At 34.8% G+C, this 23,913-nt stretch overlaps 1 protein-coding gene across 2 annotated transcripts; it reads right to left on the bottom strand.

Moving 5' to 3' along the window:
* Window positions 1-11,996: 11,996 nt before the first annotated feature.
* LOC141824476 (uncharacterized) lies at window positions 11,997-22,420 on the bottom strand. Of its 2 annotated transcripts, XM_074711774.1 has the most exons (16): window positions 22,321-22,420; window positions 22,172-22,200; window positions 21,977-22,088; window positions 21,783-21,880; window positions 18,779-18,875; window positions 18,587-18,676; window positions 18,390-18,452; window positions 18,189-18,263; window positions 17,899-17,964; window positions 17,739-17,816; window positions 17,139-17,249; window positions 16,946-17,023; window positions 16,683-16,802; window positions 14,323-14,366; window positions 14,191-14,248; window positions 11,997-12,280 (listed from the first exon to the last, which is right to left on the bottom strand). In XM_074711774.1, exons 1-16 carry the CDS (start codon window positions 22,351-22,353, stop codon window positions 12,272-12,274), a joined length of 1,161 nt encoding a protein of 386 aa, XP_074567875.1. In that variant the 5' UTR covers window positions 22,354-22,420; the 3' UTR covers window positions 11,997-12,271. The 2 variants fall into 2 exon arrangements, with proteins under 2 accessions (XP_074567875.1, XP_074567874.1); XM_074711773.1 differs by having other exon boundaries at window positions 22,172-22,420.
* Between the last annotated feature and the right edge of the window lie 1,493 nt (window positions 22,421-23,913).

Consider the following 23,913-nt stretch of genomic DNA (forward strand, 5'->3'; position numbering starts at 1 on the left):
ATTAAATAAAATTGAAAAAAATATCGTATTGATGAAAAAAATAATAAATTAAATTAATTAAAAAAATAAAACTAAATAAAAATAAAAATATATGAGGGTTATTTTTAAATAAAATTAATTAAAAAATAAAACTAAATAAAAATTTAAAAAATTAAAAAATAAATAAATAAATAAATAAGGATAAAAAGGTCATTAGAAGAGGAGAGAGAAGAAGTGGGAGGGGGGGAGGGGGGGGGGGGGGGGGGGGGGGGGGGGGGGTGTGCGGTGATGGGGGTGGGAAAAGTAGGCCTCTTTGATCTTTAAGGTAAAATTGTTCCTGCGACTTTAATTTCCACATGTCCACTACACACAGATAATTTGCATCGGTCAAGCAACTTCTCTTTTTCTTCGGGCAGCAATAGAGAGGTAAATTAAATTCACTAGCAATTTACTATGTACTTGTAAGGTATTTTCAACATAGATGTTAGGACTGATGCAAGTTAAAAGGGATGTTAGGACTGGTGCAAATTAAAAGAGGATGAATAGTTTCAATTGTTTCATCTTTTGAGTGTGTGCTCTTCGTTTGAATGCACAACGGAAATTTTAGTACGTGTTCATCTCTTGAATGAATCTTCTTGAAACTCTTCTTTTAAAGTTTTTAGGTCGCAGTTGATTTTCACCTATTAATTGATTGATCTTATCCATCAGTCGATTGATATGATCTTTGATATTATTTTTGTTGTTGAATGACCTTTAAACCTTCTGAAATCTATTTGATTTTATCGATTATTTGAACATCAGTCAATTAATACAATTCACAAGTCAAATGACGCAACTCATTAGTCGAATCAAGCAACTAAATCGGTATGCTTCAATTCGACTTCTGATCGACATCAATCGATTGATGTCATCAGTCGAATCAAGCAATCGAATTCAATTTGCTTCTGTTACTGTAAACTATAATAAGTCAACCGATCAGATATAATAATCGACTGACACCATAACAAGCTAATGTTGATCAGTATTATAGCAAAATATTGTAGCACAGTTACTATAGAGATAATGTAGCAGTATTGTAGCTATTGTATTTTTTAGATTTTGTCTCTGTTAGTCGATCGATATATTTTATCAATCGACTAATATCCTATTTCAATCTTACCAAAGTCGAATTCTTGTTTTGTCTGATATCCATTGACTTCAACCTACCAAGACTTTCTTTGTCTGATATCCGATCAGCCTTGACCTATTGAGACTTCCTGTTTCTTAGCACCAGGTCAACTTAGATCTATTAAAACCGATGGAATTAAAATATCTCCACAATAGTATGATATTATCCACTTTCGACCTAAGCCTCATGGCTTTGTTCTTGGACTCTCCCCAAAAGGCCTCATCCCAATGGACCCTTGACGGTTGAATGTCCAATAGGGAGTTGGCATGAGGTGTGAAGTTCCAACAGTTCAAGATTAACCAGATATTAGACAACGAGGAAGTCTTGGTAGGTCTTGTTGGGTTGCAAGGGTGCAAACATAGTCCCACATCTAAAATACATGGAAAAGATCATGAGGTTAAAAGGATGAAAAGTATCTCTATTGATATGAGGCCTTTTAGGGAGAGTCCAAGAATAAAGTCATGAGGGCTTAGGCTCAAAGTGGACAATATTATGCCATTGTGGAGATATTTTGATTTCATCGGTACTAACAAGTGGTATCAGAGCAAGACCGCTCTTCACCGGATTAACCGCCGGATGAGCCATGATGATCCAAATCTAACCATATGGTTTGAACCTTAAACAAAGGAAGTGGGTGCTCCCGTGTCTGAATTAAGAGGACCAGACACTAAGTGAGAAGTCCTAGTAGGTCGGGTGGTTCGAAGGACAAAAAGTCCTAGTTGTGACTAGGTGGGAAGTCCTAGTAAGTCGGGTGGACCGAGGAGCAAAAATTCTTAGTTGCGGCTAGGTGGGAAGTCCTAGTAGGTCGGGTGGACTGAGGGACAAAAAGTCCTAGTGGGTCAATGATTCAGACATCAAAAATGACGTTGAAGGGGACCTGTGGTCCTTTGTTTGAGGGGGGATTATTGGATTGCAAGGGTGCAAACATAGTCCCACATAGGGAAAAGATCATGGGATTAAAAGGATGGAAAGTATCTCCATTGATATAAGACTTTTTGGGGAGAGCCCAAGAATAAAGCCATGAGGGCTTAGGCCCAAATTAAAGTGGACAATATTATAATATTGTGGAGATATTTTGATTCCATCGGTACTAACACAATCTTCTCTTAATCTTATCTTCAAGGAAGTCTAGCTCTACTGAGGAGAGGAAGATAAAATAGAAGATCTACTCTTCCTTGACCTATCCATCTCACAATCTTACCCATCTTAGTCCAGCTTATCTTCACATAAGTCCAAATCACCTTCATAAGATAGCCATCCTTGCAACCCTAATTGTCCCTATAAAAACATGATCCTATGTAAGTCTAAAAATCAACTCATATTCTTAAAAATAAGATGCGCACAAACTCAATTTCCTCTCTTATTCCATTTGATTATGATTTATCTATTATCTTAAAGAAAGAACAAGAGAGTAGAGTGCACTAAACATCCAAGATATCCATTAGACAAATTAGTATCTTTTCATAAATTTTTTCCATCTCATAAAAATTTCTTAGCCAACTTAAATGTAATTCCAATTCTCAATACCTTATCTAAGGTTTTATCTGATGAAAAGTGGAGGAATGCTATGATTGTAAAGATGGAGGCAGTTGAGAAAAACAAAATTTGGGAAATCATGGAGCTATTGTAATAAAAAAAAAGAGTAGTGGCAATTAGATGGATCTCTAAAAAGATATAAAGCGAAATTGGTTGCTAAAGGCTAAAACATAAACGACCTATAGTGGACTATCAAGAGATATTTGCACTAGTAGCAAGATGAATACAATGCAAGTGTTATTGCTCTTAGTTGCAAATTTCAATTGAGATTTATAATAGTTTGATATGAAAAATGTCTTCCTTCGTGGAGACTTAGAGGATGAGATATATATGAAAATTTCATTGGGCTTTAGATGAGAGATCAAAGGGAATAAGACTTATAAATTGAAAAAGACGTATACGAACTTAAGTAGTCTCCAAAAGTTTGGTTTGCCAGGTTTACAAAGGTGAACCGAGTATAAGTAGTCAAGATGATCTCACATTATTCATCAAGCACACGACTTTGGGGGATATTGTTTTTCTAGTGTTTGTTGATGACATAATTACTGAGAATGATTATAACGAAAGGATATCCTTAAAAAGAATGCTTGACTTAGATAGGTTGAAATACTTTCTTAGGATATAAGTACTTAGCTCAATCTCGACATGTTATCTCCATTTCCAACAAAATTATATGACTGACTTCTTAAAGGAAACTAATAAATTAGCATATAAATTATTAATTAGAACTCGTGCGAGCTAGAGGAGGGTGAATAGTTTTGATCATTTCATCTCGATTACATGCTTGTTGATTGGTAAAACAAAAATAACTATTCTAAAGTTTAAACTATTGGATCTGGCATGTCAATCGATTAGTGAGTAAGGTCAATCGATTGGTAGATAGAAATCAGCTCTATTGCAACCCTAGAAAAAAGGATTTCGTGAAGATTAGAAGGGGTCGATTCTTGAACATTCTAAGGTGAAGTGCTGGTGCATTTTCGGATCAACAAGATGTTATTTCAAGCAACAAGAAAACATTCAAAGTAAGATTTTATTATAAAGTCAATTTTTGATTTTTTTTGTCTTTGTATCTTGTTCTTGTTGTTTTGTTATTGTAATTAAGAACGTGTTGTAAGAGACTTCTCCGCCTCCGGAAGGTTCCAAAAAGGAAAAGTTTATATAGTGGAGGGAGATCACTAAGAGTATACCTTGGATTAGTCATTTCAAAGAAGTAGATATCAAATAAATCTTGGAGTTGTGCATGTGACATCAAGTTTGAATCAAGAATTCTGCTACACATTCTTTTTCTCAAAAAAGAATAGCGGTCCCACACGATCAGCTCTGCTACACATTCAAACAATGAGCACAAGGTCAAGACGAGAAGCAATCGAAGTTATTCAATCCCTCAAACTCACAAGGTTTAACAATTAGTTTTCATTAGAGTCTGAACTTAATTTACATTCATTATTTTGCTATGACTCATGCTCATTAACATTAGACTGTGCAAAGTTTAAGTTTACCTTGTCTCATAAAGATAGGCACATGTTTAAGGTATTTGCACTTTCTTCCTCCATTATTGGTTTGCCATGACCAATGGACTAGGTTTCTATAATTATGGAATATTATTTTGAATGATTTTTAATTAATAATCAAATCTTTTTCTTTTTTAATTAACAGAATGATATTAGATCAAATAACAAAGGCAATATTGAAAATTGACTTTAATTTTCTATTCAGATATATATGACTTTAGACAAACAAGAAGCTACACATTTGGACACTTAGATCAAGAGTTATCTTTCATTTGTTTTTGGTCTTCAACCATGAGGCCTTTCCACTCTCCATTGAATATATATATACTAGTTAATTAACTTACATGTATGTTAGCACAAATTAATTGAAGATAAAATAAAATTTTTAAACTTTTGATGTACATGCACGCATGCTTTCTAGGAGCTAGCTCCATAAATTTCAATTTAATTTCTAGAACTTAGTTCTAAAAATACTTATGCCCGTGTGCAAGGTACGTGCCAACTCCATGTCGATGTCGATAGTAGCTCTCTATGTATGACTAACAATTGATTGGATCTTGAGTCGATATATCCAAGAACACCCCATGTGGCATGGGCTTGTCCTTTGCAATAAAATAATAGAGGCAGAAAATAAAATATATAATAAAATAAAATAAAAAAATAAAAAAGACTGTCGATTAAATATTGCGTGGACTTCCACTGCATGATCACAACAAGCGACAAGCCATATGTGCCAGAGCTCTCTGTCCATTTTACCAGTCTGCTTGCATGCATGCATGCATGCAGCTGTACGTACGACCCCCCCCTAACCTAACCTAACCTAAAGTCTTCTCTCTCTCTCTCTCTCTCTCTCTCTCTCTCTCATCTCTCATTTTGCGATGATAAGTATATAATACTCTTAAATGGCTGCCTAGGGTTCACTGACTGTGGCTTCATGTGTGTGCATGACCAAGCCATGCATGCATAAACCCTTTAATTATTCTCCTAAATATGTAGGAATCTTTGTTTGGCTTTGTACCTTTTATTAAGGAATCTAGGCAACTTACTTTCCCTCTTGCATGGATACGTACTCAACAATTTCCAACAGTTCCAATGAGCACTGCGTTTTGGCATCTTTATATGAAGGCCAAACAGGCAGCTTAGCTTGTCAATATGCTTCCTAGTTTAAGAATTTTTTGTATAGTACTGCATGATATATGTATATATTCAGGAAAAAGCTTGCAGCCTTACGTTTAATTCTCAGAATTCATCAGTGATCAGTATAAATGATGATTAGAATTGCATATATATATATAATAATATTAACTAAATAGGATTCCTTAATTTCATTACATTTCTTATGATGGATAATTCTTAATTAATTATATATATTTGTGAGTTAACTAATTAATGTTTTTATCATGCAAATGGAAGGCTGTAATTCATACATGTGTTTTAGATAAAAAATAATTATTATTATAATAAAATTAGTCATATTTAGAATTCATCAAGTCGTCTAAAGTACTTTCAAAAATACTATAGTATTGATCATGTATATAATATTAGAAGTTTAAGAGTATGTTTTAGTATCAATTACTTAAATTACACATCGATCGATCTAAAGAACATATGCATATGATATTAAAATGAATTCTCTTTTTTTTTCTCACACCACATTTAATGTAAAATTACACTCTGATGCAGGAGCAATAACTTCATATATTTTCTTCTCTCAAAGTGTCTAGCATACAAATTCAAATTTTTTACCTCCATTTAATGCTAATGCCCAAGCAATAAATTTTATTTTTTTCTAACAGCCTATAAATTCAAATTTCTGACCTCTAAATGTGTGCTCTCACTTACATATGGGAATTCTTATGGATGAATTTTATTTTATTTTAAAAATAGTCATTCTTATTAATATAATTTAGCTTGGTAAAATATATAATACAACATGATAACATGCACTTAAATTTTAAATTAGTAGTACTTACTATAATACAATATAATTCGATGACGTTATAAAATTATATAAAATGGTACTTTTTAAAATCTATTTATTTATTATTTTTATTTCATATGTGAAAATAATTAATTTTATTACATGCATTAAAGGCTTTAGTTGGGATGCATTCATGCATTAATATGATATAACAAAAGGGACAAGAGTAGTAGGCATGGTTGCTGTGGTACTTTGTGGGTCTGTGAATTAAAAAGTTGTCTGCAGGTTTGTATGAATTGGCTAGAGATGCACATGAAAAAGACCAAGGGAAGGACTTCCATCAATGCTTGTTATCATGATAATGCATACACGATCCATTTCTATTCACTCCACTAATTAATATTATACCTTAATATAACACATCAGAATAATTATCATAAGTCATATTAATCAACCATCACATGTAGTGGTTTGCTTGAGCCAGAGAATTAATAAAGTAGTTATTTTTAAATATATAATATTATATATGTATATATATATATATATATATATATATATATATATATATATATATATATATATATATATATATATATATATATATATATTGTAGTTTGATTGATTAAATGATCACAAGGAATGATAAGCATTGATCTCTCTAGTGACAAATTATTTCTGTATGAAAATGTTCATTGTGTTGTCCAAGCTTACATGAGTCGTCTAGGTTGTTAATTTGGATCATCTAGTTTATCTAGTTTGTAATCTCATTTGTTTAGTTCATTAGATTTACCTAATTGGCTCAATTCATTCAGCTAAGCGTTAATCAATTCTTTAGCCAACCCAAAAATAATGTGTATTAACTATTAAAAAAATATCACTGAGATTTAGTGTTTTTTTTATGATGATAATTTTATTATTAATTATTATGTCAATAAATATGATATTGGTGATAATAGAGTAATATTGAACATATATACTCTGAGTGATAATTGTCTAATATCATGTGGCTAAAACTTTATTTTGTTAATTATAGTGGCCCAATTATTTTCCATTTGGATCTCTTAATTTGTCACTAATCTAGATTTTCATTTGGATTGTTTGATTATTAGCGTGAGTAAACTATATCTATTAACAATACACATAATTTAGTTTAAACAATTATTTTAAAATATAAAACCAATATTATTCTCTTGTTCTAATGCAATAATTTAAAATTATAAAAACTAAATTGAATAGGTAGCATGATTTATCAAACCGACCAAGTGTACTCTCGTTAGAGACTTCCGATCCCAAATTTTCCTACAGAGATGCAATAAATGTAAGATCTATAATAATAAAATATGAAGTGAAACAGAATATATATACATTATATTGGTGAAACATGATGTTCCAAAGTCCACAATTATTTAATGTTACCATGAACAAAGTACCAAACTCAAGCATGCTCTTGAGCCATATATATATGTGGAGATTGTTCTTTAATATTTTATTTATCCTGATTTATAGTACTCTTCGTCTATATTTAATTATTACTATCATGTCACTATCTTCTCTTATCTACAAAAGAAAGTACTGATGTATTGCCATTATCATCTATCAATGGTAATTAATCATATTAATTATATTATTGCATCAAAAATTCTGTCACCATGCAGCCGCCACTAATCCTAATATGCAACTAATTAACTTAACGACGACTCTAATGTATGCATGTAACTGTGATTCAATCAACTTAATTAAAGACAAGCACAGCAGTAAGTCATTAGTGTCACTAGCTGAATCAAGAAATTAACGATAAGAAAACTTAAACTAATATAAATTAATTAGCCTCCGACTGACTAATTAAGTACAATTATATATATTAATTCCATTTTAGATTTGTTCGATTGGATCATATGTAGTCCACCTCAAAGAAAGCCTGGCCAAGCTGGAACAGGTGGCTCTGCTGGTGCTGTTGCTCCTCGGAAGCAGCGGCGGTACTGCTCTGACCTGCTCCACCTCCGGCGCCGGTCTCGTGAGAGAAGAAGTTGTGGTGGTGGAAGCAGCAGCTGCTGTTGGCGACGACGGGACGAGAGGAGGAGGAGGAGGAGCAGCAGCAGCAGCAGTGGCGCTGCTGCGCCTCCTTTTCCACCCCCACTGACACGTTGTCATCAATGGCCATTCCTCCCCGAGCTTGCTTCGCGTACATGGCATCAGCCTCTGCGTTCCCACCTGCCTTCCCTTTGTCGACTTCAACCCCTCCGACGCAGAAGCCAGCAGCAGGCCCTCGCATCGAGGTTCTGTCTTCTGTGTTCAATTATTACCTCGTGAATAACGTGTAGATATCGAGCTGATAATAATTAGCTAATTAAACTGAAGGTAGAGGAGTAGGATTGCTGGCGCATCGATTACTGTTGTATCTGGTGGAGTTCTGGGGTGGTTTGGGTTTGATGGAAGAGTCGACATCAGTGGTGGCGGTGGCGGTGGCGGTGAGTGGCATCTTCCTCCGCCTGCGGTTGTGGTCGGCGAGGCGCTTTCTGCAGCTTCTTTTGGCCTCGTCGAACTCTGCAAGCACATGGAACCTGCAACCATTTTGGCGTTTTTACAAGCACAATTGGAGAGCATTCATGGTCAGGTACAGGACTACGTCTGCCTTGGCTACATGGGTGAAATAGAGAAGTAGAGATCTGATCTTCCATACATGCCGACGAACGAGAGTGGTTGTTTGTTCAAGCTAGGGAATGGTGGGTAACTGTCACTAGCTGTAGCTCGACTACTGTTCTAGGGTTTTACGTATATATATCAAATTTTACAGAAAAAAAGACAGACCTAGCTAGTGATATATTGCATGATAATTAAGGAGGTGAGGTTTAGGTACAGAACCTGCTACACTGCTGGCAGAAGCGTTGTTGGAGGCCGGCGACAAGGACGAGGGTGGCCTTGGAGTGGAACTCGCAGACCTTGTGCCGGCGGTGGTAGTGTTTGGCCCTGAAGAGATCGGCCTTGCACCCCTCGGCTTGGCACCGCGCAGGAGGCTGCCCGCCGCCGAACATCGGGTACTGGAACTGCAGCGCTCTGATCCACGAGGAGGAGGAGGAGGAGCCTGCGAAAAGCCGGTCGACGAAGAACCCCTGATCCGACGAATTGGAGGAGGAGAAGTAGGTCCGGCGACCCAAATTCAGCCCAATTGCGCCGCCGCCGAGATCCACGTCCAACTCGCTCTTAATGAGGCCCATGGGATAGTCGGCGGCGAGCACCGCCGGGGAGGCGAAGTAGGGGCTGATGGGAAGGAGAGGAGACGCCGGGAAGTAATGGTCGACGTGCTGGAAGGGTACCGCTGCCGCCGCAACCGCCGAGGGGAAAAAGGAAGAGCGGTTGTTGTTAGTCGTGGCGGCGGCAGCGGCGGCGGCGGCCGCGGTGATGTGGGAGCACGAGCTGGTCTCCCACTCCCAGAAATGCTGCTGCCTTGGGGTTTGTTGGGTGCTGCTGCTGCTGCTCCCACCCCAGCAAAAGACATGCTGGAGGGGACAAAGGAGGCCTCACCAGAACCAGAGGTCGATCTGTTCATCATCAAACACCGATGATCTAGAAGAAGAAGCAGAAGAAAGATCACAAGAATTTAACAAGCGAGGACTAGATCAAAAAGGGATCGAGTGGAAGTTGTTTTCAGATCCACGGGGGATTATATCGAAAAAGGCAAAGGAAATGAAGATCAGCTGAAAGCACTAGTCACCAGCTGTCCGTGCAGGGTGTTAATCCTTCTTAGCGGCCGGCTTATATATTTTGTCCGCCATGGCGAAGCAAAGAAGCTATCTATCTATCTATCTATCTAGCTAGCTAGCTACCTAGCTACCTAGCCAGCCAACCAGCTGCCTGGAGGGATCGATTAGCTCAGTGGTTAATGAAGGAAGGAGAGGTGAGCACTGAGAGGGTGGGGGCTGTCAGAAGGGTGATGGCGATGGGCGTACGTCGTGAACAGGGAGAGGTCGATATCTCTCCTAGCTTTTGCGTCATTGTTTTGTTGTGTTTGATTGACTTGTAACTTGTAAGGCCCCAGATGAAAAGGGTGGTGCAAAGTTACTTCCCTGTCATCTTACGTTTGGAAACTTTGTATTTCGACAACTTCTATAATCGAAGGTACTCCATTTTTTCTTTCCGTAATCAAGAATCGGAGAGGAAAGTGTGCGTTCATCAGCTTTCCCTTAAAAAAATATATAAGTTTCTGGTACCGACATCTATGACATATGGCTCGAGTGGAAAGACGTACGTACGTGCTAATCAAACACCCTCCCCCAAGATGATGATCTTGTAATTGATGAATTTTAATTTTTTTTAGTATTTTTATCGAGTTAGTTTTCATCTTTACAATATTAAAATTTTGAATTTATTTAAATACATATTTAATTATTTTTTCTATCTTTTTGATGTGATGGATAATTATTGATTATGTTGATTTGCATATAAATATTGAAAATAATCTTTTACAACATGTTAATAATATTTAAAAAGAAATTACACGGTGATAAATATTATTGATAAAAATTAAAAATTCTAAAATAGATAAATAGGTATTTAAATAGATTTAAAATCCAAAGATAAATATACTTTTGGAAGTTGTTGAACCATGCTCGAAGATGACACGACAATAGGTACGGAGGGACTTACCTTCCCTCATGTCATACGCCCTCATTTGGGACCGGATAGGAGGGTTTTGATTCATGGAATGAGGGACGAGGGAACATGTCGACTTTGAGGAGTCAATGCCATTCTACTGTGCGATTAGACGGCACTAGTCCGACGCACGTCCCGCTAATAGGATATGATCATATGTATTCATATTCGTATTTATTTATTTTTCATATATATACTTGTGATTATAAACAAATAAAACAGATCAAAAGTTGATGCTGAGGAAAATATTTGTAGAGAAAATTAAAGATTGGCAACATGGAGAATCTATTGTAGAATTGTATGACATGTATACATTGTGAGACATTATGGTAGCCATATGTATATCCTTTGGACTATCCATTACTAGGTCTTCTAGTCATGGCTTGATCTCCAATCATTGGTTAACCCTAATTAATGGATCTCGAATGTTACTGTTTTTCTCTTTTGAGCTCGAGTTTTATATTTTAATATCTTTCATCTGTGCGAGACATATTCTTTCTTCTTTCTATCGAGTATATGCTCACTGTTGGATTAATTGATTACCTAATCGGTTCATTCAACCTAATTATCTCAATTGGCTTAATGAGTCTGGCTAGCATAATCATCTTGTTTTAGCTGATTTATTCGGCCGACTTGATTAATTGGTTTGTCTAACCTAATTAGCTCACCTAGTTTGATTGATTCAACTGATTCACTCAGCCTAACCGCGACCTATCGAAAACTTACCAATCTAACCGCGCTAGTTTGATTGAACCAAGGATACGTGCAACTCCAATCATTTTTTAAGCCATCACTTATCGAAGGGGGTCAGATATTTTAACTTTCTTAACCTGGAGAAATTAATTATTCACGAGGACAAAGCCAAGAAAAAAGTTGTGACAGAGGCGTGACACACCGAGGGCCCGTCACTTGACGCCCTCCACTGTTGGGAGTCAAGAACCGCAGCGATTTGTTATTGCGCTGTCGGTAGGTCTGTGGCATGTCGACCCTCTCTTTTTTCATAAAGTCTGGAGAGATCACGGCCAGTTAGAACTGAGGTCAGGGCTGGACACTTACAGGCAAGAAACAAAACAGTATTAGAATGCTTCTGCCTCTTCTCCCCCACTCTCCAGCGTGAGAGACAGCTTTCTAAAATCATGCTCATGTTGATGAAAATTTACCACCAGGGCTCTGCTCATGTACGGTTGATGAGAGAACTAAAACCATAAAGCAAAAGATGAAAGATCGTAAACAGATCAAGAAACAAGACAGCATTGAGTTTTGAGGTTTCCAATTTTGTTAATGCACCACAAGACATTGTGCAGGTCAAACGATCTAGAGTTGCTAAGGTGTGAAACACCGAGTATAGTGGTGGATTAAACCATACTTGATCTAGAGTACCTGTGTTACACATCATTTTTCAGAAAGCTGATACCATCTCTAATGCTTGAAGGTGACTTGGCAATCTAGGCTAAATAAAGAACAAAGCTCATCCACTCCAGCAGCATATCATAGTAATCTGAGTTTCTACACTTCCTAGGATGTCAAAAGGCAGAAGGATTAGTACTTGTATAGTTGTATGATGATGAGAGATTGCAGAATAGTAAATAGTTAAAATGATATCGTGTTCTTATTAGGAAATGAGGTAGAAAGTTTATCTGTTCATGTTATGGTAATCTGGTATGCATATCCTCAAGTGTATTTGTGTTACATGAGAATATGTAAAAACCCTTGCCAATATCAGGTAATTGATTGCTAAACTTCTAGAGGGATCAAAATAGAAAAGGAAATTTGTCACACATTCAGCATGAACAATCATTCACTTTAAGACAGATGTTAATCCATATTCAGAAGCCTTGCAAACCTTGACATACTTACTGCTAGGTGATAATGTAAGAAAGCATTTTAAGATCCAAGTGAGATGAGTTGAATCCATTAGAGTTAATGATTCCAACACTATAAAAAGGCAATCTTTTGGAATGTCAAATTGCAATGGCTTAGTGGTTGTGTGATAATCTGTCAAAATTATCCTATTTCTTGCGGCAATTAGTTACAATTACCAAATCAGCATAGCTATTGAAGCATCGGCAATGAGGTGTGCAACAGAAAAATTAAGAGTTAAACGTTAGCCATCTGTGATGACATTGTGACGGTCCCATTGTCATCGCAGATAGTAAGTTTTGAGAGGATTAAAAGGTAAGCATCTGCAACAGCTTTTCAATGGTATCGTCTGCTCTCACAGATTATATGAATTTAAGAGGGTAACTATTATAACATTTGTAACAACAGAACTACAATAGTTGTTACACAGATGCTTTTCTCAAGCACAATAACCTCAGGGATTATTGTTCTCTGAACTCTCTTTAACTAACTTAACTAACGTTCTGAGGCAAAAGCGTTATTGCTTTTCTCTGAACATTTGTGAACTATCCTTCTTGCCTTTGCCTTTGAAATCCATTTGTGAACTATTTTGCCTTTGATGCCTTAGAAAAATATCTATGTCGACACAATTTCATTGTAATGTCATTACAAACACTTAATAGTTCCCCTCCTAAACACTAACAATTTGCAATGACGGTAACATCATTATAGATGTTTAACCCTTAAAACTCACAAAGGCTTATCATCTGCAATGGGAATGATACCGTTGCAATGTTGTCCCAGATTGTTAACATCGAAGCCTTAGAAACAATTGCAACAACTTTCCCCATCACTGATGATCCAATTATGATGGTAATTTTGCCATTGCAACTAACCATCACAAAAAACAAAAAAGGATAAATGTGATGGTTTATCTCACTGTCGCTAGGTGGTTGCAATTTGGGACAGATTTGGAGGCTGCTACAGAAGGACCATTATTTTGTAGTGTGCAAAGAGAAAGAGAAATCATAGCATAATCAGAAAAGGTTGATGCATACAATGGGTAATGAGAGGAGCAGCAGTGTACAGAATAGCAAATGGGGCAAAAACTGAAGTAGCCTAATATTTGACAGTGAGATGAAGGAGCCTGTGATAACTAAGTTGCTTGTTCAGATAATGATTTTAGGCAACAAAAAAAAAACATCCCTTAGTTCATGCCTATAGCCAAGTTTGTTCCCCTAATGCCAGGAAATGAAACAGCCTCAGCAGCAAGGTTCACAGATTTGTCAGCTAAGTTAAATTAATTAAATAATTTTTTTACTGTACACAAATAAATACTAGGCAAATGGAAAAATATAATCCAGATTTTGGAACTACTTTGTAAGCAGATAATGTCAAGGCTAAGAGCTGGTAAAGATGAATTGTCAAAGACAATCTTTTCAGATTTGCATGTATGTCTGAAAATGGCATTAAAAAGGATCAAATACATCATGATGGATCATCAATAATCAAGACATGCTAGTCTCAACTATCACTAGTACGCATAAGAAATAAAAACAATCATCCCAATATGATAATGTACGCACCTCTGCTGATGTTGGATGGATGACTTCTCTCTCAGCATCAAAATGACTGCTCAATCTCCTGAAGAGAAAGAATCAGATCATAAAAGAAAGTCAGACACACAAAATTAAGATAAACCCTGCAGTTGGACTCACCTTGGTTTATCAGTCTTTGCAAAATGCTTTGACATTATTGAAGCCTGTATTAGAATAATAGGGACTAAGCATTTAAAGAGTAAGGAGAAAAATAACAAAGGAAAAATAATTCAAGAAAATTATAGATCTAAATAAGAACACAAATTAATTCAAAATAACATTGTCTGATTGGTATCCATCAGATAAGAGTTTGATCAATTCCACCTAAGAATGCCTTCAGGAGTGTTTAATTTAAATGCCTCTGAGCTTCAGATTAGACTATGGTTCAGATAATGCACTACCTTCACAGCCATTTTCTCAGTTCAGGTGAGGCCATACATTTGAAAACTGTTTTACAAAAATAAATGCACCACCTTCACAGCCATTTTCTCAGTTCAGGTAAGGCCATACATTTGAAAGCTGTTTTACAAAATAATTATTACCATCCAGAAAACTAATATAACACTTCAAAAATGTAACTTTAAGCATTTAATTACTCATATGGTGGTAAAAAAAGATAATCACAATATATTAAAAGATGATATTAAAAAAAATAACAAAATATTATTGGTATGCTAATACAAATAAATAAAATATATTTATCGTTATATCTTTTGATAAGTTATAAATAAATAATATATATATACATGGATTAAAATATTTTACATTATAATAATCAAATAAGTGATATAGTCTTGCATATAGCTTAATAGAGGAATAACATTCATATAATTGATCCCTAATAGTCAGGACAAATATAGTTTGATGGTGATGATAACAAATATAGAACAGTAATATCGTTATATCAAAATTATGTTATTTTTATATTTTATAATAACTGGTTGAAATAATATGTTTGATAATTAAATGATAGTTATAAGTATTAGTATCTTATAGATCAATTGCAATTTATTAATATAATAATACTATTTATATGTCAATTAAATTATTTTTTATTTAAATAACAAAAAAAAGGCAGCCCGGTGCATAAAGCTCCCATCAGGGCGGGATCCCGGTGAAGGGTGAGACCACATTGGATCTATTATACGCAGTCTTACCATGCATTTTGCAAGAGGCTATTTCCGTAACTAGAACCTGTAACCTCAAGGTCACATGACAGCAATTTTATCGTTGCGCCAAGGCTCCCCTTCATTTGAACAATAAATATTCTCTAAAAATTAAACTAAAACAAAATTGAAGTTAATACGCCATGTATGTGGGATGCAAACATACTTTGAGCTCATACACACTACATTCTATAAAATGTTAATTTTATTGGCAATGACACATAAAAGCATGGTTTACAATTAGTACCGTATATTGTATCTGATTATCTCAGCAATTTGGATAAGGAAAAGTATATTTGTTACATAACATGTCAAATTACTCATTCTAAACAATACAAAATACCAAGTAAATTTATTTTGTGAATGAACCTAAACAATGGATTAATTGGATTTTATGAAACTAGGATTTGTATGGCTATATATTCCTTTTGAGGACATGCTATGATAAATTCACATCAATCACTACATTTGATTACTTTCACAATTTGGATAACAAAATTACATTTATTACATATCATTTCAAATTAATCATTCTAAGCGATATATAATTGAATATAAATTATTTTGTGTATGAACCTTAGCAATGGATTAGGTTTGGCCATATATTCCTAATGCAGCTCTAGGTAGATGCAAGTATTACCTCAATGCATAAGCCTATATAACCACAAGCACATATGTAATCGCTATCTAGAATAGTGATAAAACATTACAATGTATAAAATAAATACTATTTTTTTACTAGTAAGGTAATATTTCTGATAAGTTATTATCACTTTTTTTAAAAATAAATAAATAACATATTAATGACATGTAAGTTTAATAATACTAATAAAAGAATAATAATATGTAAAATCTTAAGGTGGTGTGGATATATAAACCTTATTACATTATCTTAGAGATAGTAACAAACAATTGTTTTCTAAGTACAAGTTACTAAATACTATATTTCTTTTTACCAAATACTACATGATACACGGGATAAAGTTGTTTCGTAAGCAATTTTGAGATACAATTTACCAAATTTAACAATGTATATTAGCTTTAAGTACTTTTTTTTAAAAATGTCCATGATTTGATCCTATGGCAAGCCTATCATCTTGCATGACAATGTATTCATGTCCATGACATTAGACTAATAAACTTTTTCCATATGTTAGCAAAATATAATTTAGAAGTTCCTCAAGAAAAACTTTTCTCCAGTATTACAAGGAATATATTAATAGAGACAAACTGCACCACAAAGTTTGAAAATTACATATTCATCAATGCAATGGAACACCAAAAACAATATGATTCTTGGAAGATAAACATGACCTGTTCTTGAATGATGCTTCTAGCTTCAACTAGTTGAGCTTCAAGCTCAAGTTCCCTTTCAGTTGCTTCACAAGTTACTTCTGCTCCCTTTTGTGCATCTTGCAACTGTGCCATCCTTTCCTGCCTCAAGAAAGGCCAGAAAGCTAAATAAATAATAAAATATAACTGCTAGGAAAAAGAACTATGCAATGTAGAGTAACAAAGTAAACAAAAAAAGGAAAATAAAATTATCAAGTGCTTATGCAAGAACCAATTAATCAGACCTTTATTGAAGACATCTTAGTCCGCAGACTCTCTTCTATCTGATCTCTGGCCATATGAAAAGGTAGATCAAAAACATCCTGCCAGAAAAATCCATATGGGAAGTTACCTGATAGAAGCAAACCTTTCCCCAATACCTGCTCAATAATGAGATTCACAGAAATTAAAAAGGAAAGGAGTTAGATGTCAACCCACCGTTCTTCCACCTAATGGGGATTGAGGAGATTCTGCATCCTGTTTTTCATTCACAGCAGAAGTTTGTTGTGGTAGGCCATTTGGAGCATTTAGAAAGTCACGCATATCCATCTAACCATATAGAAGAATAAGTAATTTCACTTGTGTTTATTTCTACCAAATAAGGGCAAAAAATAGAGCAATTCTCAAGGGAGATATTAGAATAATGAATGAAATATTTATTAAAAAACATACCACTTACAAAATCATCTCAAACACAATGGGGGGAAAAACTAATAAGAAAAGAAGGGGATTCTATGGTCCTATCCTGCCATGCTATTGGCATATAATCATTATAGAAATATGCATTAAAAATTTTCAACTTAAGGGTGGTAGTTATGAGTATATAAATATCCAGCGGCAATGTACTCACCAAAATAATAGCATATACAAAGAAAGTTTCTTTTTGCATAGTTATGGTGAGATACAAGTTAACAAATAGATACTCAGTGGTGTGTCTCAACATTTTTGTAAGCAGGCATTATCCTAAGTTATAACTGCATGAGGAGCCACAGTTCTCAAATAAACCAAGAATTACATTTTATATCATAAATTCTTAACCTGCATAGACCGTAACAAAGCCCTCAGATCAGAATTCTCTGTCATCAGCTCTTGCTTCTTCACCTCATATGCATCAACCTGTAGATGGATTTAGAGAATTGAGGAACACAGAAATCTCCAACAATTTTTGTCAACATAGAGAAGTTGATAATTCTCTTACTATCATCTTATAGAAGTCACTGTCAGCTTTCTTTCCATTCCATGTCCCACGCTGACGTCCTTCTTTCTGGCAAAAGTAATAGTATGTTTATTTAGGTGAAGTGAATTCCAAGTGGAGACATATCTAATCATCTGAAATAGCAATGAATTGTATCCAAAGAAAAGGAATAACAAAATGAACACACAGAAAACATTTGTTGTCAAGATCCTGACCAGGACAGAAGGACCATACGAGTATTTCTATTAGGTAATGGGAATTCACAAAATGCAGTGTGTAAGCATAACAAGTACCTGCAATAGGTTCATTATCTCCATCCCTGACCGAGACTCCTTTTTTTTCTCTGCTAACACTTGATTTAGTCGCTCCTATAGGAAACAAGTCAGTCTTCAGGTTGATGATGCATTTTGGGTATGTTCAACATGATCCATAAATTCTTCTGCAGAAAAAGAAAAGATTGGCGGAATGATTGAAAACAATGGAAATCATAATACCTGCAGCTTCATGTATTCCTTTTCCTTCTTCTTCATTTCATGTATTTGTTGTGTACGCATTTGCTTATAAATGGAAAGGAGCCATGGTTGTGAAGAAAAAGAGAAGAGAAACACAAATGTTCTACAACCTCAATGAACACATTTCACTAAAATATATGATCAGAGATACAGAAAGCATCCTAGAAAGGGAATCCCACCTGATTTCCAATGACCATCTTTTGAAATTCATCTCGTTCCTGCTGCAACTTCTCAATCTGAGCTTTCAGACTTGCTTTATTTTTAGCCTCCTGTTCAAATGTACTTTTAGAGATTTGAAACAAAAAGGCAAAAAAATTAAGAGTTCCATCCCATTTAAAAGGTAATATTTACAAAAGGAAAAATTGACAAACCATTCGGGTTAAAGTGGCTAGCTCCCTATCTTTTGCAGCTAATTGTGCCTCAAATCTTTCAACTTTTGCCTCTAATCTTGAAATATCAGATTGCAATCTGTAGAAAACATTTAAAAGATTTTTAACAACTAATCATGATTTCTGACTAATTCTTATGCCAGCAATTTACCGAAGGACACAACTAAGTTTCCAAAATACCAAAAGAGTGCACCATAGTTTGAAATTTACCAAAAGAGTGCACTTATTTCCCAAAATACCCTCCATCTAACCTGCTTCATCAGGTCCTCCATCTAACCCACTTCGTTAGACCTGTTACTGCACAAGCCATCAATCGACTAACTAATCAGTTGAAAATGATGTCAATCAACTGGAAGTGACTCCAGTTGAATGGATGTGATTCCAGTCAATCAGTGGTCATAAAACACCTTTGGCGAAAAGTGCTTAACGACCTATAGGCCGTAAATTTGTGTTAAGAGCATCATTACACTGCTGAAATTTCTCTGAGTCTATCCATGTTATTTTCTTTCAGAAATTGAATCTATAGGGTCAATAATCAATTTTTAGTGGAAGTCCCTAAAGGCCTCGAGTTCGTGACAAAAGAGCACTATTGCATTCCTAAGTATCCCTTGAGCTGTCTCTATATTTATTTTTCCAGATGTAATTGGCAGCTACTAGTCAACTAGAATTAACTCTAGTCAATTGATCGTCATCATTTACTTTTGCCCAAAAGTGCTTGTCAGCCCTAAAGGTGTCGAATTTGTGTCAGATGGCCATTGTTGTGCTCCTAGACTTCCCCTATGTATATCCATATTAGTTTTTTAAGCCTCTACGACCATCAAACACTTTTAGATACAAGTGTTTAATAACCCTAAAAGCCTCAAATTCATGCTAAATGGGCATCATTGCACTCTGGGTTTCTTTGATTTTGTCTAACAATTTTTTAAAAGTGATTAACAGTTCTATAGGCCTTGAATTTGTGTCAAATGACCACTATTGCACTCCTAAGGTTCGTTTGACTCTAGCCATGTTTATTTTTCTAGATTTTATGTCCAATAGAGTTGTAAATCACTTTTGGCCAAATGTATTTGACGACTACGCAGTCAACTAGAATTAACTCCAATTGATTGATTGTCATTTCAGTTGACTAGACATTATCAAACACTTTTGCCAAAAGTGTGTGATGACCCTAAAAGACTTAGATGTGTACTAAATGAGTATTGTTGCACTCTTAAAATTTCCCTAAGTCCGCCATGTTGTGTTTTACCAAATTCTGGTCATCAAACACTTTTGGCCAAAATTGCATGATGACCCTCAAGGCCTCAGATTCATGCCAAATAACCTATATTAAACTCTTGAGGTTCCTTTTGTCCAAATTCTTTTCCCAAACCTCTAGGGCCATCAAGCACTTTTGGCTAAAAGTTTTGATTGTCATAAAAATGGGTTCATGTCAAATAGATATTGTTGAACTTCTAGGGTACCCCTGAATCTCTCAATCTAGAATTTTGAGTCCTATCTGGTTGTCTTTAACAACTCTAGGACTCGAATTCATGTCATATAGCCACTATTGCACTTTTAGGTTTCCCTAAATTTGTACGTGTTCATTTTTCTTAAATTTGAGCCATATAGGGGCATTAAACACTTTTGGTAAAAAGTATTTAACGGCTCTAAAGGCCTTAGATTGATGTCAAATGGACATTGTTACTCTTCCGAGGTTTCCCTAAGTTTGTCCATGTTATTTTTTCTGGATTTTGAGACCTATAGGATCATTAAACATTTCCAGCCAAAAGTGTTTGACGACCCCTTTAAGTGCCTCAACTTTGTGCCAAATGAGAATTGTTGCACTTTAAGGTTCCCACAAGTTTATTCATGTTTATTTTCATTTTGATTTTGAGTCATATAGGGTTGTCAAAAAAATTTAGCCAAAGGTATTTGACAGCTACTGATCGACACTAGTAGCGATTGAAAGTGACTCCACTCAATTGACATCACTTTCAATCGACTAGACAATCAACTAGCCAATCAGTTGATGATTTGGGCAGTAATGGATCTAACAAAGCAAGTTAGATGAAGGCATATTTTGGGAAATAGGTGCTCCTTTTGATAAATTTCAAAGTAACATGCGCCCTTTAGGTATTTTGAAAAAGTTAAGTGTGTCATTTGGTAAATTGTCATTGTTATTTAGTTGAAATAGCTTTTGCAGTAAGGACTAAAAATTGCAATGTAAAAACAAGAAAGAATGTCAATTCCTTTTCACTTAGTATGCATGTAGACAAACGTGAATAAAACTGTCAACTAGTGGAATCGAGGTTTTTGAACACACTGAATAGATGAAAGTTGAAGCAATTGAAGGTGAGGGCAAGGAAGGCATACTGGGAGGCCCTTCATAGATTGTAATAAATTGATAATTTTTTAGTTTAGCTAGTGTAGCTTAGTTTTCATGTAACTAGGTTTGTGCTGAACTGCTAGGGTAGAGAGAGTCTGGTGCTAAATGTCTCAAGGTCCGGTTAATAAAATTGAATGACATCTACTCACTCACAATCTTTTTCAAAAAAAAAAAAAAAAAAGTTGAGGCAGTCTGTAAGGGTTCTTTTAGTTCCTTCCTAGCTGCACTCAACTATGAAGAAAGGAATATAGATGAAAATCACCAGGCATATCCGTGATTCTCAACTATAAGTTAAGGCAATTAGTCATCAATATTTTAATTGATTGCGCACAAATAAGAAAAAAGGAACGAAGATGTTCCATTGTCAATTTTAACCAAATTTGCAGCCACAACTAAAGGCCAGAAACTTCTAGGGTTCTTATAAATCTCCTGAATTCCGCGTCAACAAATAAAAATCATAACTTGGAATACGAACAACCAGAAAAATCCACTTCCATTACATGCCACCTTCATCGTCCTTTGCCAACATCAACTGAAAACAATGGCGCATTGGCGCCACTAATTTTCACGAGAACAATTTTCAAGAAGATTAAACCAACAGAAATGAATACAGCTTTTCACCTTTGTTTCAGTTCATTAGACCCCTCTCTAAATTCGATGTCCCGCTGCCTCTGTTGAAGTAAAGAATGAATACAGTTGCAAGTCCTGGCAACGGAGACCTGCAGCCGGCACGCCATTCAGATCCGAAGGGCAAAAACTTCACGGAAAACCCAACGAAAGAAGCGGGAAAAAAATGGGACTGGAGTTGAACGTACGGGATCCGTGGCAAAGAGATCGAGGGAGGCGGAGAATCCAAAGGTCACTAGCGTCTGGTTTAGGTACTTGATGCAATGCTCCAGGTTCCCATCATCCGCGAAGGCGTGCTCCCTGCAAGACGAAATGAGAAGCATAGATCAGGAGATCGATAGAGAAAAGGGACAGTTCCCGCTGCAGAAAACAGATCGGCTCACCGGATCCCGAATGGAGGCCCCGAAGATGCCTGCAATAAGGGGGGAAAAGTTGAAATTGTCAAATGCCGATGGGAAAAGAAGACGTCGAGGAAGATGAGGAGTGAAGGAGGAAATGGAACGAATCTGGCAGCGAGAGTGCTTAGCTTTACCCCGAGATCGAAGTCGGAGAGAGTCCCCGCCATGGAAGAGCAGGGAGGTGGTTTGGAGACGGAGAGGCGGAGGGATTCGGAATTTGGATTGCGATTCTAATCTGCGCTTCGCTCGAGACAAGCAGTCGATTTCGAAGTAGGGGGAAAGATGGCCCATGCTAAAATGCGCCGTGCGCCCCTCGGCCCCGTGAAAAAAATATTTTTTTAAAAATAAATTATATTTTAATTATCATTTTTTAAACTAAAAAAATAAATTTATATTTATATCTACATATATAAACGAATCAAAATGAACTAAACTGTTAAAGATTTGAAACAAAGTAATTTTTTTATAAATTTAAATTTTGTTTGTTTAGATAGTTATCAAACTCTTAATTGAAACTTATTTAATTTATAAAATTTTTATATTTTAAATTTATTTATTTATTTTATAAAAAAATTTATTTATTTAATAGGTTATAAGAGTCTTATTCTAAAATATTATTTATAAATGGTATTCATAATATTATTTATATATAATTAAAATATATATGTTTAAATTTTTTTAAATTTAATAAATTATTTAAATTTATTTATTTAATATATTAAACAAATATAAATAAATACTTATTCAAGTTAACATTAAATTTATTTATGAATATTTAATTTATTTTCAACTATATTTACATGATTGTTGGGTAAAATTCACTATTATCCGAACAAGTAACAAACGGTCAACGAAGAATCAGTATAGGCCTACGGTTTTGTTATAAAATCGGGGAAATGGTCCATGCTAACATGCACCGGTTGCTCCGTTGAAATAAAATAAATAGAAAGTTCTGTGTTCAGTTCATGATAATTTTTTAAAAAATTTTATTGTCTAAATTTTAAAAATCACATATATATAATAAATCTTTTGTCATCATTATATAATAATATTTTTACATAAATGATGCTTAATTTTTTTTCAAAAGTATAAACAAAATATTACGAAGATAAATGGAAAATCAAAGGATTTAAATGAAAATAATAGAGTATTTTTAATAAAATTTTAATATATCAATTTGGTGGATTAAATAATAGGTTAAATCAATTTTTTCTAGAATGAGTTAAAATTTACTTTTAAAAATATATGAATAAAAGGATATTGACAGAAGTAAATTTAACAATTAATTAAATTGATAAGTAATTACTTTTTATAATCTTCATCGCATATAGAAATTAAATTACAATGTTTTATTTAATATGCACTAGTCGAAACTAATAAATAAGCCACATCTTTGACTATTAAAAGGTTAAGCAAATAAATGCAAGCATGACTTTGGTTTTGAAATTCAGACTTTGATTTGTCTATATGAATTATTCAACAGATCCATTTAGGCTGTGGACTTTTATTTTTTGTGAAATAACATTTGGAAGAAAAAAAAAACACTATTTGAAATGATCTCATGGTCTATAATTAAGTGATTAAATGGAGCTCATGACTTTCCAAAGTCAATGGTTGATTTCTACCTAAATAAATATTTATTTAGGTAGTTTTATCGTGCCATTATTAATACCTTATTTATTTTTTAAGACAAAAAAAGATCAATTGTACAATTTAAACATGATGGA

Source organism: Curcuma longa, chromosome 3, assembly GCF_044706935.1.
Source record: "Curcuma longa cultivar G26 ecotype Majalengka, Jawa Barat chromosome 3, ITB_CL_G26_1.1, whole genome shotgun sequence".
Classification (NCBI taxonomy): domain Eukaryota; kingdom Viridiplantae; phylum Streptophyta; class Magnoliopsida; order Zingiberales; family Zingiberaceae; genus Curcuma; species Curcuma longa.